The 17,531-nt window shown below is 34.7% G+C and overlaps 2 protein-coding genes across 2 annotated transcripts in view; both read left to right on the top strand.

Annotated features, from left to right (window-relative positions):
• The first annotated feature begins 56 nt into the window (after positions 1 to 56).
• LOC116732489 (basement membrane-specific heparan sulfate proteoglycan core protein-like) lies at positions 57 to 6,958 on the top strand. The gene is made up of 10 exons (XM_032582709.1): positions 57 to 263; positions 730 to 1,002; positions 1,762 to 2,019; positions 2,492 to 2,800; positions 3,333 to 3,599; positions 4,810 to 5,061; positions 5,284 to 5,400; positions 5,933 to 5,992; positions 6,155 to 6,202; positions 6,313 to 6,958. Exons 1-10 carry the CDS (start codon positions 86 to 88, stop codon positions 6,390 to 6,392), a joined length of 1,842 nt encoding a protein of 613 aa, XP_032438600.1. The 5' UTR covers positions 57 to 85; the 3' UTR covers positions 6,393 to 6,958.
• Positions 6,959 to 8,549: 1,591 nt separating this feature from the next.
• The window catches only part of LOC116733194 (uncharacterized), a 75,574-nt gene continuing 66,592 nt past the window's right edge, over positions 8,550 to 17,531 (top strand). The window contains exons 1-11 of the mRNA XM_032583976.1: positions 8,550 to 8,835; positions 9,155 to 9,187; positions 9,917 to 10,177; positions 10,638 to 10,901; positions 11,368 to 11,640; positions 12,633 to 12,953; positions 14,061 to 14,327; positions 16,393 to 16,644; positions 16,860 to 16,985; positions 17,103 to 17,118; positions 17,204 to 17,295. Coding sequence (XP_032439867.1) covers positions 8,799 to 8,835; positions 9,155 to 9,187; positions 9,917 to 10,177; positions 10,638 to 10,901; positions 11,368 to 11,640; positions 12,633 to 12,953; positions 14,061 to 14,327; positions 16,393 to 16,644; positions 16,860 to 16,985; positions 17,103 to 17,118; positions 17,204 to 17,295 — 1,942 coding nt within the window. The 5' untranslated portion in view covers positions 8,550 to 8,798. The remainder of the gene's footprint in view (positions 8,836 to 9,154; positions 9,188 to 9,916; positions 10,178 to 10,637; positions 10,902 to 11,367; positions 11,641 to 12,632; positions 12,954 to 14,060; positions 14,328 to 16,392; positions 16,645 to 16,859; positions 16,986 to 17,102; positions 17,119 to 17,203; positions 17,296 to 17,531) is intronic.

The following is a 17,531-nucleotide window of genomic DNA, read 5'->3' as shown; positions in this document are numbered from 1 at the left end:
TGGTTCTGCTTTAGATGCTGTGCTGACTTTTGAGCCCAACTGGTCGACTTTTTATTCTGGAGAGTTTGTTACCTTTAGATGTGACATGAATAAAGGAGAAGATTCTGACTGGGAATACAAGCTGAGCAGGAATAATAAATCATATCTGTCCTACATACCACATAAAAGCAGCACGTTATTTCTTCATAGTGGTGAATATCAGTGCTGTCGTCGTAGGAGGAGCTCAAATCAAACAAACTGCAGTAATACTGTCACTGTTTCAGGTAAGCCTAAAGTATTTTAAATCACATTTTAACCAATGGAGGATAACTTTGACAAAGTATATCCATATTTTTACTCCACTTCATTTCAGATATTTTATTTATTTATTTATTTATTTATTTATTTTTATACACAAGGTTGATCTAATCATCTTACTGGCAGCATTACTGCCTTTATGATTTCTTTTCTTGATGCAAAATGAAGTCGGTCACAAAACACAACAAAACTAATAAAAAAATGTTTAACTTGAGAACCAACCACTGGAGTTTTTGTGGACAAAAAACAAACTTATTGTTTTAATTGCCTCGTTAACTTAATTATGTAAAAATAACATTGATTTGATTTTATGAGTAAATAAATATAAACAGTCATATTATACTGTGAACATATATTTACTTTCAGACTAGAAAAATACATTATTTCAAGTCTTTTGTTGTAAGATGTACTTATTTTTGTTTCTATTAACAGCAGACAGACCCACGGCCACATTGACAGCAGGTTCAACAACCATACCAGTAGGGGGCAGTGTGACACTGAGCTGCTCAGTGGAGCCCTCTGCTGGATGGAAGTACAGATGGTTCAGACGGACCTCAGACACTCCTGAAGCTGAAATCACAACAAATAATGAAGAGAACAGAGAAATCACTGTGACACAAGGAGGAATCTACAGGTGTGATGGAAAGAGAGGAAATAAAGTCTTCATCAGCCATCCAAGCCATGACGTTACCATTAAAACAACCTGTGAGTTCCTTCTTGAAAAGTGTCCGAAACCAAATCTACAAAATCCTCTTTTTTTTCTCTGATTTTATGTTTATGCTCACATTTGACAAACACTGTCTACTTTATGAAATTTGTTTGTTATCCTCTATCTGTTTTAGCTGCATGCATGCTCGTATACACCCCCCCGCCCCACCCCCCCACACACACACACACATAGTGCACAGATGCGCAGAGCTAAGGTCAAAGGAAGTGACACACTAGACTCTGTTTAGGGCGTAGCTGATAGAGACCCACAAAAGGAATCAGAAATTGTTGCTAGCGGCCATTTTGCTGTGTTAGCCCATAATGATGGCATAACACTGATCTGCAGCCATTGATGCTTGTAATTTTTTTTCCTGATTGAATCATTGTTTCATATTGGTATAGGTGAAGCATATTTTAGTTATGTTATAAACTACATGTTTAACACAGGTTAACTAACTAATACTAGTTAGTTATTAAAAACCATAAACAACCAAGCAGCATTTAAAAATCTGAAACCCACTCTTAATTTCTTTCTGCTTTGCTACAAGAGAGGCTGACGTCATTTTATTTTGAAAGGTTCTTATTAAATAAAATAAAAACTAATCTTAAAGGAGCTGCTGGACAGTTTGGAAGAAACATTGATACTTTTTAAGTGATTTTAGAAAGTAGCTTCTCTCAGGGAAAGTGTTAAATTAACACTTAAATTTTACTCTGGACTGTTGTGATAAACTGCTAACCAGATATTTCTTTCTTTAGCTCCCAATAAACCCAGTTTGATTCTGCAACCCAACTGGTCTCAGATCTACATAGGAGAGAAAGTCACTCTGAGATGTGAGATCCAGGGAGGAACTGAGTGGACGTATGAATGGAGATCAACCAATGTAAACTTTCCATCATCCAGTGAATACAGCATCAACTACATTACTGAGTCCCACAGTGGAGATTACAGCTGTAGAGGAAACAGAAACTATGAGCTAACAGAGTGGAGTGATGCTGTCAGACTGACTGTGATATGTGAGTCAGACTGACCTCAACTCAACCTGAAAATGCTTTGTATTTATTTCCCTTTTTGCAGGAACTAAATTAAACAAAAAATATTTCGTCTTTTTTTTAAATCCAAAACTGGATTCAATTTGCTACCATGTGTATTTTTAATAATGTATTGATAGTTGATATTGATGCCCCTCAGAAAGTCCAGAGAAACCTTGATCAAAGTTTTTAAAAAAGTTAACAGCTTATATCAATAAGTGTAACTGGGGAGTTGAAATGAAACTCAACATTTAAGAATGCAATGTGAATTTAGATTAAGTTTAAAATAGTAATAAAAAAACAAATGAAATACAGTATGTAAAAGAAAAAAAAATATTCTTTGATTTAAATACATCTGATAGAAGAATAACCCTTAAAAAGAATTAAAATGAAAAGCTGAGCGATGTTCAGGACAAATGTTTGACCCAGTTCCAAATCTCTCTCTCGCTCTCTCCAGCACCCAAACCTCAGCCTGTCCTCTCTGTGTCTCCATCATGGCCGAATCCTGGAGCCTCAGTGACTCTGAGCTGTGAAGGTTTGGAGCTTCAATCAGCAGGATGGAGGTTCTTCTGGTATAAAACTGTTCCTGATCCATCCAGCAACTCCTACAGCTATGAGCTGCTGTCTGGCAGCACCAATGGGACTGAGCAGAACTCCTTCATCATTAATGGACCGACTCACACAGCAGGATTTGTGTGCAGAGCAGGAAGAGGAGAACCAGAGTTTTACTCTTATTACAGTGAACTAAAGTTTATCTGGTCTGTAGGTCAGTTTATTTCTGTCTTTCACCTCAATTAAAATAACTTTTCTAACATGACATTAGAAATAAAAATATAAACTGATGGATTATTCATAATGTAGGATAATAAGCATGAATTACCCTGAATTCTTACTGTAATATTTGTATTTGTTTCATGTGTAACTTGAATGAAATATGTGGTTAAAAATTCACTTTGTGAAGACTTTTGACAAATCCAGACAATAAATGTTAAAGTCAGATGGTTGAAGATAAAAACATTGATCAGGAAATGCTGATAAACATTCACAGTTAAAATCCAACAAGCAAAATACTGTATCTTAAAGAAATGTGTAAACCAGAGGGAATCTGTTATTGTTTTGTACTTTCATTAAAATACATCAAATATTTGCAAATATTTTGTACTTTGATGAAATATTTGGAAAGTTTTAAAGGAGAAATAAATGTTTGCTGTAATCTTTATTACTATAGAAACAAACCATTTTAATGAAACATTTTAAAGATGTTTCTGTTCTCAGATGAAATCCTGTCTTGTTTTCAGATCCTCGTCCAGCAGCTTCTCTCTCAGTGAATCCTGACAGAGTTCAACACTTCAGATCTGACTCTGTGTCTCTGAGCTGTGAGGGAAACTCTGCTGAGTGGAGAGTGATGAGGTTTATAGAACGAGACGGACTGTCAGACTGCTCCTACTGGGGGAACATGACTGGATCTACATGTACCATTAACCCGTACTATTATAGGGATGGAGTGTTCTGGTGCGAGTCAAAATCTGGAGAGTTTAGCAACGCTGTCAACATCACTGTACACGGTAAGATCTGGTTTATTATTTGTTTTTCTTTCTTTAAACATTGAAATTATATTAAATATTGTAAATATCATAGCATAAACTGAGGTTAAATCACAAAATAATCTGTTATGTAGGATTTTTGTGCCATTTTTCTTCCATTATGGTATCAGATTTTTGTTTTGCTCACTGTTTAAAATTCATTCAGATTAAAATGTAAAATTGATCACCCATCATGTAAATGGTTTCCAATGGATTGCAGTATAGCTTATACAAAGGTAAACTCTAATAATCAGATTATGTCATTTTAAAGACTGTGTCCCTTTTTGTCCAAAGACATAATTCCAGGAAACATTTGCTTTTATGGTTATGTTGTTGTTTTTTTCTCTATTGTCTAAACTGTTTTCAAAAATGTCCTTAAACTGTGTTTTTTTTTTTTTTTTTTTTGAGGCTTTATCCAAATTAAGTCATTTCCTGAAAAAGCACAGATCTGTTTACCTTTCAAGCTGAGGTGAACAAAGACTAGAGGATATGATGAGATAAAGTGGAAGAAGACCACAAAGATCAACTATTTTATCAGAATTCAGGAAAAGATGGATGACCTTTTCTAGTAAAAAATAAAGCAATGACTAAATACTAGAGGTGTGCCGATCGATCGGCACCAATGATAATCAGCCGATTTCCGTGACAAAGTGTATGATCGGTGATCGCTGGTCACTGTCTCTTGTTGCTGACCACCAAAACCGAAAACATGTATCTCACTTTGCAGCCTGCATGTGCAGCTGATCACCTCTTTTCTTCACACTGCGCAAACGCGCAGCAACAAATCCTGTCGTATGGAACTACAACGCTGTGAGAGTCAATGGGGACGTTTGTGTGTTGCGGCGGTGTTACGTCAATCTGCGTTTCCCCGTCAGATACGGCTCCCCTGTGTCTCCTAGCTGCTCCGCACCGCACAGAGTTCAACACACACACATTCTTGTTCAGGGCTTGTATCTAGAGAACTACGGACACATATATATATACGTGTGTGTGTGTCTCATAAGGGATACATATATATATATGATTTATGGTCATTAGGATACATTAGGATACTGTGGGAACCATTAGCTTCACCTTATTTTATCTGATCACACAGACTTTGCTGTCTGCAAAAAAATAACATTACACTTTAAATTATTGACACAGGTTAAAGAAATGTTCCTGAACTGAATATTCTCTGATTGTTTTACAGATTATAATCATGATGTTATTATCCTGGTGAGCCCTGTTCATCCTGTGACTGAGGGAGATCCTGTTACTCTGAGCTGCCAAGATAAAAAGCTAAAATTTCTCTCCAATGTGTTTTTCTATCATAATAATAAACTCATCAATAATGACAGCAGAGGGGAGCTGAAGATCTCTGGAGTGTCAAAGTCAGATGAAGGTTTCTACAAATGTCAACATTCAGGAAAAGAGTCACCAAGGAGCTGGATGTCTGTTAGAGGTGAGGAGGATTAAAATATTTGATTCATGTTATTCATTGAAACTTGAAATGTTGTAGAAGAGCAAAATGAACACTGAGGATGTTTTTAGCATCCTGTTTTTTTTAGCATGTTCTAACAGATTTTTAGTATTTAGCATAAAGTCACTTTTTCTTCAAGCAGAAAATGTCACACAATCTGCAGATCAAAAATATTTCTTCCTTGTTGATGTTTCTTGTTTTCAGTAACTGGGTCCAGTCCTGCCAGCTCTTTATTTCTTGTGCTGTTGATCATCGAACCAGTTGTTAAAATCCTTCTGGTTCTCCTCCTGCTCTTGTTCTTGTCCTGCAGACGGAACAACGGTGAGACATTTTTCTGTTCATACTTGATCTGATTGTTCATTTAAAAAAAAAATCTTTATTGTAGATGTACTGTGATGCTATAGCATAAAATCCAGGCTTAAGTTAAATAATGCAAAGGCATTTTTCTTTCTCATTTTTATTGTGCTTTGTTAAATTAGCCTTTCTTTTTCTTTCTATCATAAATTACTGGCAGTTTTCTACTACATTCAGTATATGTGTAATATTTAGAAGTTAGAACTTCTCCTCTATGCCATGTAATAAAAATAAAACTTTAATTTAAATGAGATCCAAACAAGTGACTGAAAAAACAAGATGAAAAGAAAAAGTCCATTTATATTTTCTAGAATTGTAATTATTTCACCTATTTCAATTTTTAAAAGATTCTGACTGTTTTCTTTTCTGTCAGTTCATCTCTATGACTCAGTGAATATTTCCACATTAGCAGGAAATTGTAAGGCTCAACATGTCATTTCTGTGCTATTTAATTTGAGAGAATCACTAACTAATCTATAAACATGATATGTTTCAGTAGCAGACAAACCCAGAGCTCCTGCATACTCCCAGATTGAACTGAGAAACTTCAGGGAAAACTGTGAGTTCTTGGTAGTGAAATATGTCCTCATGTCTTTACGCTGCAGCTGATTTCAGGTCAGATTATCAGCTGTCCTGACTAACTACATACTAACTCTAGACAACACCAGAAACTGATAAATCTGACATCACTGTATCATTACTCTGATGTTTTCTGTTTCAGACTCAACTCCAATTTATGCTAACATGAACTATCAGAAAAAGCAGAAAGGTAAAGATATAGTCTGCATTTATCCTTCTTTTTGCTAACATGTCTTGTGTTTGACACGCAGTCTCTTTGGTTGAGTATATAAGAATTAATAATGGCCTCTTCATTCACAGGAAAGCGAAGTCCTGCAGCAGCAGATGAAGTTTATTCTGAAATCAGAACAAGAGCAACTGTGGGTAACGATATCATGTAGCTTCACATTTTACTGGTTTATTACGGGATTTATTACACGAGGTAATCTCACAACAACATTCTTAAATGCTTTATTTTCTTACATTTTTCATGTGTTTTTAAAAGTCTGTTCAGAACTGTGTTAGACACCCACATTTTCTGAGAAACACTGTCAGTTATGCTGATAATTTTTTTTTTTTAAAAACTCCAGAAATTATTAGTCGTTCACAGAGGCTATGGTGAAGTTTGAATACATTAAATATTTTTGTATATTTTTTATGCTTTATTTTACAAATGCATAATATGTTTTACAATATCTCCCACTCCTAGTATTTTTTTTAACCATATAATTATAATTCATATATTTTTGTTTTAGTTATTTGATGTTTTTATGTTGCAATTCTAAAATATTCGGTTACTGATTGATTAGTCACCGTGCGTTTATTCAAACCAAATCAGAAATGCTGAACTTTTACCACAATGTACAGATTTTTGATTGCTGAATGTGTTCATTTATGACTGGTCTACATCATTTTATGCCTCTTTTTCAATCAATTTCTTACATGTTGGATTCATATTAACGTGTATTCAAAGACATAATAATGAATAAAAAAAATACCAAAATATTTAATGTCTACTAGTTAATCAGAAATCTCGTGTGCAGGGGTCGCGACCCCCCTCATTGAAGACTTTATTTCTACACTTGTCACCTCTAATAGAGCATAATCGTCATAGTGAAGGGGCCTGACATGAATGCAATAATTTTATTTGTGAGAAAATGTTAAAGTTACGTTTTATTTTCCACCTTCTAACAGTTAGTTGCTTTTTGATGGACACTCAGAAAATCCCAATGAGATGCACCTTTTTCTAGTATCAGTCTTTATTAGGATTCTGATGGGGTGTTTTTTTTCCAAGAGTGTCATCCTTGTCTAAGAGGATCTTTGTTTGATACCACAGGGCCACCTGCCCAGGTGTTTTCCATCATCCTGACCAAGGTGCTGAGAATTTAAGCAGCTGCAGAGCCTTCAGTTACTGCTGGTGGTCTGTAGATGTGTCTCTGTGCTGCTTGTTTCCTCCATGGTTTCTGGTATTGATGGTGAAACTGAGGCTTCCTGTAACACTGAACCGCTTTGAGACAGTTGATCTGAAAATGGCCTGTTGCTTCCAAGCGCTCGAAACACTCTGAAATAGTGTATGGAGCTAAATAGTAACATCTATTGAATCTTTGAATGAATAACATTCAAAGATTTTTATTTAAAAAAAAAAAAGATTAATGTGTCTTCAGTCTGCTCCTCTTCTGACTCACTACCTCTGCAGCTTTAGAAAAGACTCACTCGCATGAAATTACTTTCACTAATTTAAAATATGCTGAAATTCACACAATGATAGTACTCTGGTGCTCCCACTGGGATTACAATTTTCTATTCAAACCGTAGCTGGTCTCTGCCTCCCTGGGTTCTGACTCACTGGGTCCCCCTGTTGGTGTGGCACTAAGCCACATTAGCTCAGTGCTAACATGCACAATAAGAGTCAAATGGAAAAACTCACATTAAGGCAGCATGTTGACTGTTTTGATAACCAAAAAATTAATTATTTAGATATGCCATATGTTGACTTGAATCTCTATAATACATTTTTAATAAATGTGAGGTGAAGAGATTAAATGTTTATTTCACCATGACCATGTTCTTTACTTGCTGCATATTTTTAGAGCTTAAGAACTTGGTCTTTCCTGTTTCACCTCCACCACAGTGTTTCTAAACTCTCCTCTGTTTTTTCACACCTCTGGGTTTTTTTATGATCACATTAGATCATTTTCAGTCAAACACTTTATTTGTTCAAGTTTATTCTAATGTGTTAACATGAATCATTAAATATCTTTTTCCCCTGCAGATTTAAGCAGTAACAGGTCAGTAAGAATATTTGTTCTCTCTTTCTAATCATGCATCAAATAATTACTTTCATTAATGCATTTATGTCTCTATTATTTTCAGATTGAATCAACCAGAGAGCATCAATCCAGCCTCAGCTACAAATCATGAAGTGACCCAGAATGACGGTTCTGTTTACAGCTCTCTGCTTCATGGTTCGTCTCACATTAAACATCTTTATGATTAACTGGAATGTTATTTGTTTATTTGGATGTTTCTGTGCGAGCCTGCAAAAAACATTTTGTGCATAAGGTTAAAATATCTCTGCAACGGACAGGAAATACAAACCAGCATCAAGTGCTGCAGCCTCAGTGGCTGCTGTGGTGTGAAGTTAGTATGAAAGGGAAGGAAACACAGAGAGGTGATACTAAGAAGAAGACGCATGAAACTTATTGATGTCATATATATTTTAGACTTAATTTCTCCTTTTATATGAACACAATTCAAACCAAGTAGAAGCCTTTCAGTTGAGCTGTGCAGCCGTTCTGGATGCCAGGATGAAACCTGCTCTGCTCTGCATGCTGGGCTTTTTCTGTAAGTACATCACTGACTTTCTGCTCAGAGTTTAAGGAAAATATTTCTTCATGATAACATGTGGCCGTGTATCTCTGTTACGATCTGACCGCGTTGAAAAGAGAAGACTCGAGTCTTTTTCCTCATTTTGTAATCAGCATTGCAATTCAAGCGGCTTTGGTCTCTGTTTTGACAAACATTGGACATAATGTGATATTTATGTCTTTATTATTTTTAAACAGTCATTTTTATTTTAATCTTCAAGTGAATAAAATAACATTGTGATTTTTATTCTTAACCAGCTGGATAATGTCTGACCAAACCTTGATCTTTATTGCAGTGCTCAGTTGTCTGTTTCATGGATGTGCTGATGGTAAGTAAATTGTATTTAGATTATAGCATTTCTTTCTGCAACAATATTCTCTTGTATTTCTGGAATAGATTATATTGACATGTTATAATACACAGTAGATGAGAGGAAGCTGAACAATAAAGAAAACTAAATTTGAAACCTATGGTTGCACAGAACAACTTGTTCCTCTTTGTGTCTATTTTCCGACTCTCAAGACTGACCTGGAGTGTCAATTTATAATTTCAAAGATAAAACAAAGCAGATTTATTAGAGAAGTACAGAAGACTGTAAAAGTCCTGTTGGTTTCCACTAAGTTATGATTTTAGAATCTTTGTTAGGAAATGAAATGTTGTTTTAAATCTGAACAAAATATTTACCTCCATAGGAACAAACTTTATTTATTTTTTTGTCAGTAGAAGATCATGAAGCATGGCTAATTGATGGAGAATAAAGACTAAATTAAATGTAGCAGAACTTATACATTAATTTAAAGAAAATAATATTCACGTGTTGGAACAGAAGTTTAATATAATGTGACATTACCATGTATAGTACTGTAGGGTATAATGTACAACCTTGTCTAGAGTAATTTCATTGTTGCCCACAATTACACTAATAACCTAACATGTTGGAGTCTCAATTCATTAAGAACCTCTCAGTTATTCGGTTATGATTTGATAAGAAAGGATTCGCATTGTTGCAAATGACTCCTAATCTATGCAACAATCTTTGTTGCTTTCTAACCTGCAGAAATCAAGGCAACTCTGGCTCCACACAAAACAACCATACCACCAGGGGGCAGTGTGACATTAACCTGTTCTGTGGACAAACCTGCTGGTTTAACATTTGAGCTCTTCAGAGGATCTTCATCCACCTATCAGACCAGAGTTTCTCCTCGATCAGATGGAGTTTTCATCATCACTGAAGGAGGAATTTACACCTGTAGAGGATCCATGACAGAAACAAACATTGTGACAACTATGAGTGATGAAGTCACCATTTATAAGAGAGGTGAGTTTATAAATTTATCTAGGAAGAAAACATTGTAAACTTTCTGATGAAAAATCCATTTTGAAATGATCACTAAAGGAAGTTTGTTACTTTGTCACATTTAGAGAGATAATATCTTGTTCTAAATGTAAATATGAGTTAAGATTCATAATTTGTTCAATTATTAATATTCATTCAGCTGAATTGAATCATTTTGTTGAAGTTTTTGCTGAAAAAATGTGCAGAAATTTGAGAAAAAAGCAAATGAACTCTATGTGTTTACATTTATTTATGTTTTTGTGAGATGTTGTGGTGAACATTGAGATTTACATTCTTCCAAGACATTTTAATGACATTTTATTGATACATGAAATTTATGGTAAAATTCTTAGATTGACATTATTATTACAAATGCTACACAGTATAATTAATTGTTTAGTTTTCAGACTCTTTGTTTTTCTAATCATGTTTCTTCCTGTAGTTTCCAACAGAGTTTCAGTCACTTCACAACCAAACCGATCTCTGATATACAGAGGAGAGAAAGTCACTCTGAGATGTGAGATCCAGGATGATGGAGGAACTGAGTGGACATATGAATGGAAAACAACCAATAGAAACTCTCCATCATCCAGTGAATATATGATCATCTCAGCTACTGATGCTGACAGTGGAGAATACAGCTGTAAGGGTAGAAGAGGCTACGAGTTTACAGGATGGAGTGAAGCCATCAGACTGACAGTGTCATGTGAGTCAGACTGACCTCCATTCATCCTGAAAGTGTCTTTAGTTCCCTGATCTCCATAAAATGAACTGAACTCAATAATATCTTCATTTCACAGAAAGAACTGACTGCAGGCTAAACTGACTCAGACTTTTTGTATAAACTGTGTTAAATAAGCTACAACCAATCTGTGTGTGATGTTGCTGAAATAATCTAACTGGACTTGAGTTTGAATTATCAGGTCAGATGTGGAATTTCACCAAAATGATTTTTGGAACAAATAAATTTCCTCCAGCTCTTGTTGATAAGAAACATGATGGAAAATCTAGTTTATTAGGCTCCTGCAGAGTTTATATTTCTCAGTTTGAAAAATTAAATGTTAAATTTTGGTATAGAGATGTAGATATTTTTATTATAACAAAATGATCCAGAAGTAATTAATAATTCATATTGTAATTTTTTTAAATATTCTGATTTTCAAACTCAACAGCTGATAAACCCAGAGCCACCCTGATACCAGAGAAAACAATCATACCAGCAGGGGGCAGTGTTACACTGAACTGCTCTGTTGACGGATCTACTGGCTGGAAGTTTTACTGGATCAGAAATGGGCAATATTATCCTGTAGTTGGATCCTCCAGAAACACAGAACCAGATGGAACCATCAGAGTCTCAGAGGGAGGACAGTACAGCTGCAGAGGAAGAAGAGGAGACTCATCTTTTCTATCAGAAACCAGTGAAGAGGTCACCATTCAGAAAACTGGTGAGTTTAATTATCAGGTCATCACCATGACAACACTTGATCTTTGAAACTCACATTTGTTTCCTAGTTTTTCAGAAAATGTAATTATTAAAATAAAATAATGATTAATCAACAAGACAGAGAAATATTTACAGTTTCAAGATTTGACTTTTTTTTTTATTTCCACTGAAACCACCAAAGTAATCAGATGTTATAAAGAATTTAATCTGATCTCAAATATTAAGAATTAACAACATCCTGCTGTAAAACATGTTCATCAAACTATTAAAAGCTTCTTCTATTTTTATGTTAAAGATATCTTCAGTTTGGTTTAGACCAGGGGTCTCAAACTCCAGTCCTCGAGGGCCGCAGTCCTGCAGTTTTTAGATGTGCCACAGGTACAAAACACTGGAATGGAATGACTTAATGACCTAATTTTTCTGTTCAGGTGTGGTGCAGCAGAGGCACATCTAAAAGTTGCAGGACTGCGGCCCTCGAGGACTGGAGTTTGAGACCCCTGGTTTAGACCAACCTTTAATTTCTTTATATTTTATTACAATAGATTAAACTTTTCTGAACATCTTTGAATGAAATTTTTATATATTAAAGAAGCCAAAGTCCAAAGAAAATGTCTGAAAGAGTTTCAGAAAGTTTTTAGAGACATCGATCAAAGTCATCTTAGAGTTCAGTGATACAAGGAATAAAGATTCAATAGATTATATTGATCAGTGTTTCTAGTCCCTGATTTATGTGATAAGAGAAAAATGAAAGTGTTGAATGAAATAAAATTCACATTTTAACAATACAATAGTGTAAAAATATAATGTTACTGAAAAAGGAAGTAAAATATCAAAGTTAAGGTTAAACCAGAGGGAGCATCTGTTATTATTATTACTATGGTTCTTACTTCAATTTCAATATATAACTATATTAACTCTTTAAGGGAAATGAAACAGAGAGAAAAGAGAGAGGTTGTGGTTAAAAGTTTGACCCAGTTTCAAATCTCTCTCCAGCACCCAAACCTCAGCCTGTCCTCTCTGTGTCTCCATCATGGCCGAATCCTGGAGCCTCAGTGACTCTGAGCTGTGAGGGTTTGGAGCTTCAATCAGCAGGATGGAGGTTCTTCTGGTATAAAGCTGTTCCTGATCCATCCAAGCAAAACTATCGACCATCATACAGCTATGAGCTGTTGCCTGGCAGCACCAATGGGACTGAGCAGAACTCCTTCATCATTAGTGGACCGACTCACACAGCAGGATATAAGTGCAGAGCAGGAAGAGAAGAACCAAAGTTTTACACTGATTACAGTAAACGAAAGTTTGTCTGGTCTGCAGGTCAGTTTCTTTATTTGCTCTCAATAAAACTAAGTTTTAGAGGTTTGAAACTTGATCCAACATTTATTTTGATTTGAACAGTGTCTTTCTTATTAATTTAACAATTGTGCATTATGTTAACTTTTGACAAAACATTAGGAAGAAAAATATATTTACAACATAGTAAACTAATGAATCATCCATATTATTGGATAACAAACATGATTTATCCTGGATTCTTACTGTAACATTTGTTCTTGTTTCATGTGCAACATGACAGAAATATGAGGTAAAAAGTCATTTAGTGAAGATTTTTGACAAATCAACACAACTGATTACAGAAAACTAAAGAAGTCAGCAGGCAGTCAGAGGATTGGAAATAAAATCAGCCATCAGGTTTAGAGATGAAGTAAAACATTCATCATTAGAGGCTTGTTACTCCCCAAGGTCTAGGAGTTCAGGGGCAGTAACATAAAGATGTGTCCAGACAAAAAGTGGAATTTAAAAGCTTTTATTACAGAAGATGTTTTCACAAAATCAGAACACAATACAATTTAACCCAATTAAAACAAAAGAAAAGGACTAACAAATTCAAGAATTGTTAAGTGCAAATTAAATTACAAAATGTTCAAACAAGTCAGTCTAAAGTAAACTCAAAACAACCCAAAAGAAAGGACAAAAGGAGCACCAAACCTCCCAAACACGAGCTTCTAGCTTGTATAAAGTCAATCAAACTACTTAGCAGAACAAAATAGTTCAAAACTGCCCAAAGAAGTTGTAAACACCAAAGGTGGGGGACAGCTTAACAAAACCTTTTCCTACTAGCTGCCCCACTGGAGGAATGATTTCAGGAGCCTTTTATAGGGAGCGGGTGGGGCTCATCAACATCTGAATGGCTTGCAATTCTCTGCTGGTCCAATGGGGTCTCCTCTCTCCTGCAGCCAATCAGGAAGGTGTTCTGTCACAGCTGAACCTGAACAGCTTCAAGATTATTTCCTCTATGGTAGTCTAATTATTCGACTTGCTGAAATGTTTGCTGTAATCTTTATTACTATAGAAACAAACCATTTGTAATGAAACATTTTAAAGATGTTTCTGTTCTCAGATGAAATCCTGTCTTGTTTTCAGATCCTCGTCCAGCAGCTTCTCTCTCAGTGGATCCTGACAGAGTTCAACACTTCAGATCTGACTCTGTGTCTCTGAGCTGTGAGGGAAACTCTACTGAGTGGAGAGTGATGATGTTTACAGAAAGAGACGGACTGTCAGACTGCTCCTCCTGGGGGAACATGACTGGATCTACATGCACAATTAACATTTCCTGGTATAATAATGGAGTGTTCTGGTGTGAGTCAAAATCTGGAGAGTTTAGCAACGCTGTCAACATCACTCTACAGGGTAAGATCTGGTTTATTATGGTTTTTATTCTTTAACCATATTTTTGCATTTAAAAATCATGAATATATCTATTATTGCAATAATATGTTTAGTCCAAGGTTAAATCACAAGAATAATTAATTTAGCAAAAAAAAAAAGGTTTTTGCCTAGATTCATTTTTATCTTCTATTCCATTATTACTACAGTTAATGTTCTAACGTTAGTTGGGTGGTATCAGGATGTTTTTGGTATTTAAAAAAGGTGGAAAAAAAAGAAAAATACTATTCCTGAGGTTTAAAACTAAACATTCAATTAAAATATTGATTTTGTCATTCTTGATGTAAATTATTTCTAATCAATTGTTCTGCTGCTCATACAAAGCTAAAATCTTTGAACACTTTTATTCCAGGAAACGTTTAGTTAGACTTGAGCATTTATTATATGCATTTAGGATTGTATTGTGTTTTATTTGTTGTATTGTACTTTGTTGTGCAGTTAGTTAGGTTACACTGTGAAGCACTTTGACATTTGTCTTTAAAAATGTGCCACATAAATTTTTACCATCTTTACTTTATTCTCCTCAGATCAACTCTGATTCGCTGTAAAATATAACAGATATTGTACAAACTTGAAAAAATGGTTTGATGAGTTTTATTTCATCAGCAAATACATTTTCTGTCTTTACATGGGTAATTACTTATTTGATTTTCTTTCCAACATAAAGGTAGGAAAAGGATAATATTAAATTTCTTGAAGAAACAATGAATTATTCCTCTTAATTTCCCTTAAACTGCTTTAATGAGATTTCAACCTTATTCAACTATCATAACCTTTTCAAATAATTTATTTAACAGTCTGTGAAGTGGACAGAATGGTCCAATTAACTTTTAAACCATTTCCTGGACTTAAAGGAGCAAAGACCTGATAGAGGTTTACCTTTCAAACTGAGAACAAATACCTGAGGATGATGAGGAGGAAGATTTATCAGAGATCAGAAGATGATGGATGATCATTTAGAGTAAAAGTGAAGAAATGACTCCATTTGTACATAATTTCTAACTCGTTGACCAATTTATGAAGGTAGTTTCATCAAGCATTAGACCAGTGGTTCTCAAAGATTCTCTGGACTCCCCTATGGATTACAATAAAATCCCCCCCAAAATAGAAAAAAAATCAACTGGGCACACACATCGTTCAACCAGACATAAACCTGTACTCATATTTTGTTTTCAAACTCCACTGAAGTTTATTTCACACTTCAGGTTGCAACACAACAAACTACAAACCATTTTTACAGTGAAACACTTTTGCCCCCACTTTGGGAACCAATGTATTGGAGGAAATATTTGCAGAGAGTTCATTGAAGTACAACAACTCAGTTATTACTTGTTTTAGTGTTGGATAATATTTTACTTTGCATCGTGAATGCATAAATCAAAATGGGGCCTTGATCCATGGAAACAGACAGAAAACGAACTTACACAAACAATTTAGCCCAAAATTATTTATACCACTGGCAGATTTAGATTTTAAATTAGTTAATTCAACCAAATATGTTGGTTTTAGTAGGAAATGAGACCAGCATCTCTACATAGAAAAAGAAACAATGTAAAAGTATAATAAAGAGGCAAAATAATTATTAATGTGTTCTTATTTAGATAATAGATGAGATGTTAAAAATGATAATTATTTTGACAGTAAAGCTACCAGACTGTTTTTTTAATTGCTGACCAGCTTTTTGTACGTTTCCACTTGTGATTTGATGATTTATCTTTGGTGATGAGCTCAGCATTTTTCAGATTCAAATTGAGACTCTGGTTGGACGACTCCAACACAGTTTTTGCAAACATCTACAGTAAAACAACTATTATATTAGTTCATTACATTATTTTCTGTGAATAAACTTGTCTTCATGTCGACTAAAAAGGAGAAATGATGAAACTTGACTACAAATGCATTTTTGTTTGAAGTATCATGAAGTATAAATCTTTCATGATCACTGAATTCCACAATATCGCTGCAATTGAAAGCATAAAGCAGCTTAAATGGATGTTATTCAACAAAATATTCTCTGATTGTTTTACAGATGATTATCATGATGGTGTTATCCTGGTGAGCCCTGTTCATCCTGTGACTGAAGGAGATCCTGTTACTCTGAGCTGCAGAGATAAAAAACAAAATCTTCTCTCCAATGTGTTTTTCTATCATAATAATAAACTCATCAATAATGACGGCAGAGAGGAGCTGAAGATCTCTGCAGTGTCAAAGTCAGATGAAGGTTTCTACAAATGTCAACATTCAGGAAAAGAGTCACTAAGGAGCTGGATGTCTGTTAGAGGTGAGGAGGATTAAAATGTTTGATGCATTTTATTCAATAAGAACATTTAAGTTTAATTTAGGAACAAGATGAAGACCAAGAATGTTTATGAATATGTGCTGAAGATTTTTTATCTGCGTTCAAGTTTGAAATCACATTTTTACAAAACAGACAATACTGACATGAAATCTGATGCTATTTAAGATTTATTCATTTTTAATGTTTCTTATTTCCAGTAACTGTATCCAGTCCTGTCAGTTCTTCATTTCCTGTCATGTTGATCGTTGGACCAGTTGTTGGAATCGTTCTCATTATTCTCATTATTGTCCTTCTCTTGTTGTGGCGCTGCAGACGGTCCAAAGGTGAAACTTTTTTATGATCACATTAGATCATATTCAGTCAAACACTTTATTTGTTAAAATGTTTTAAGTTTATTCTAATGTTTTAACTTGAATCATTAAATATCTTTTTCCCTGCAGATTTAAGCAGTAACAGGTCAGTAAAAACATTTGTTCTCTCTTTCTAATCATGCATCAAATAATTACTTCCATTAATGCATTTATGTCTCTATTATTTTCAGATTGAATCAACCAGAGAGCATCAATCCAGCCTCAGCTACAAATCATGAAGTGACCCAGAATGACGGTTCTGTTTACAGTTCTCTGCTTCATGGTTCGTCTCACATTAAACATCTTTATGATTAACTGGAATGTTTAATCACTTTATAGTTTCTAGATATGTGAACTGAAAACACATGACTTTTGTGATTAAAATACATTCTTTGCTGCCACCAAGCGGTGGGAAATGGGAACTGCAAAAATACTTTCTGCCCCATGATAGTTGAGATGATTTTACTTTTTCTAATAATGATTTTATGAACAAAGAAAACAAATAAACACAGAGTGAAT

The sequence above is a fragment of the Xiphophorus hellerii genome, chromosome 14 (assembly GCF_003331165.1).
Source record: "Xiphophorus hellerii strain 12219 chromosome 14, Xiphophorus_hellerii-4.1, whole genome shotgun sequence".
Classification (NCBI taxonomy): Eukaryota; Metazoa; Chordata; class Actinopteri; order Cyprinodontiformes; family Poeciliidae; genus Xiphophorus; species Xiphophorus hellerii.
The sequence above is the reverse complement of the archived record's forward strand: the minus strand, read 5'-3'. Positions and strand labels throughout refer to the sequence as shown.

Bases quoted from the DNA above. Each gene is read 5' to 3' on its own strand.
- LOC116732489 (XM_032582709.1), top strand. From the start codon at position 86: ATGAATAAAGGAGAAGATTCTGACTGGGAATACAAGCTGAGCAGGAAT. The intron at 2,020-2,491 runs GTGAGTCAGACT...CGCTCTCTCCAG, and splicing joins TGTCAGACTGACTGTGATAT to CACCCAAACCTCAGCCTGTC. The intron at 6,203-6,312 runs GTAAAGATATAG...CTTCATTCACAG, and splicing joins CTATCAGAAAAAGCAGAAAG to GAAAGCGAAGTCCTGCAGCA.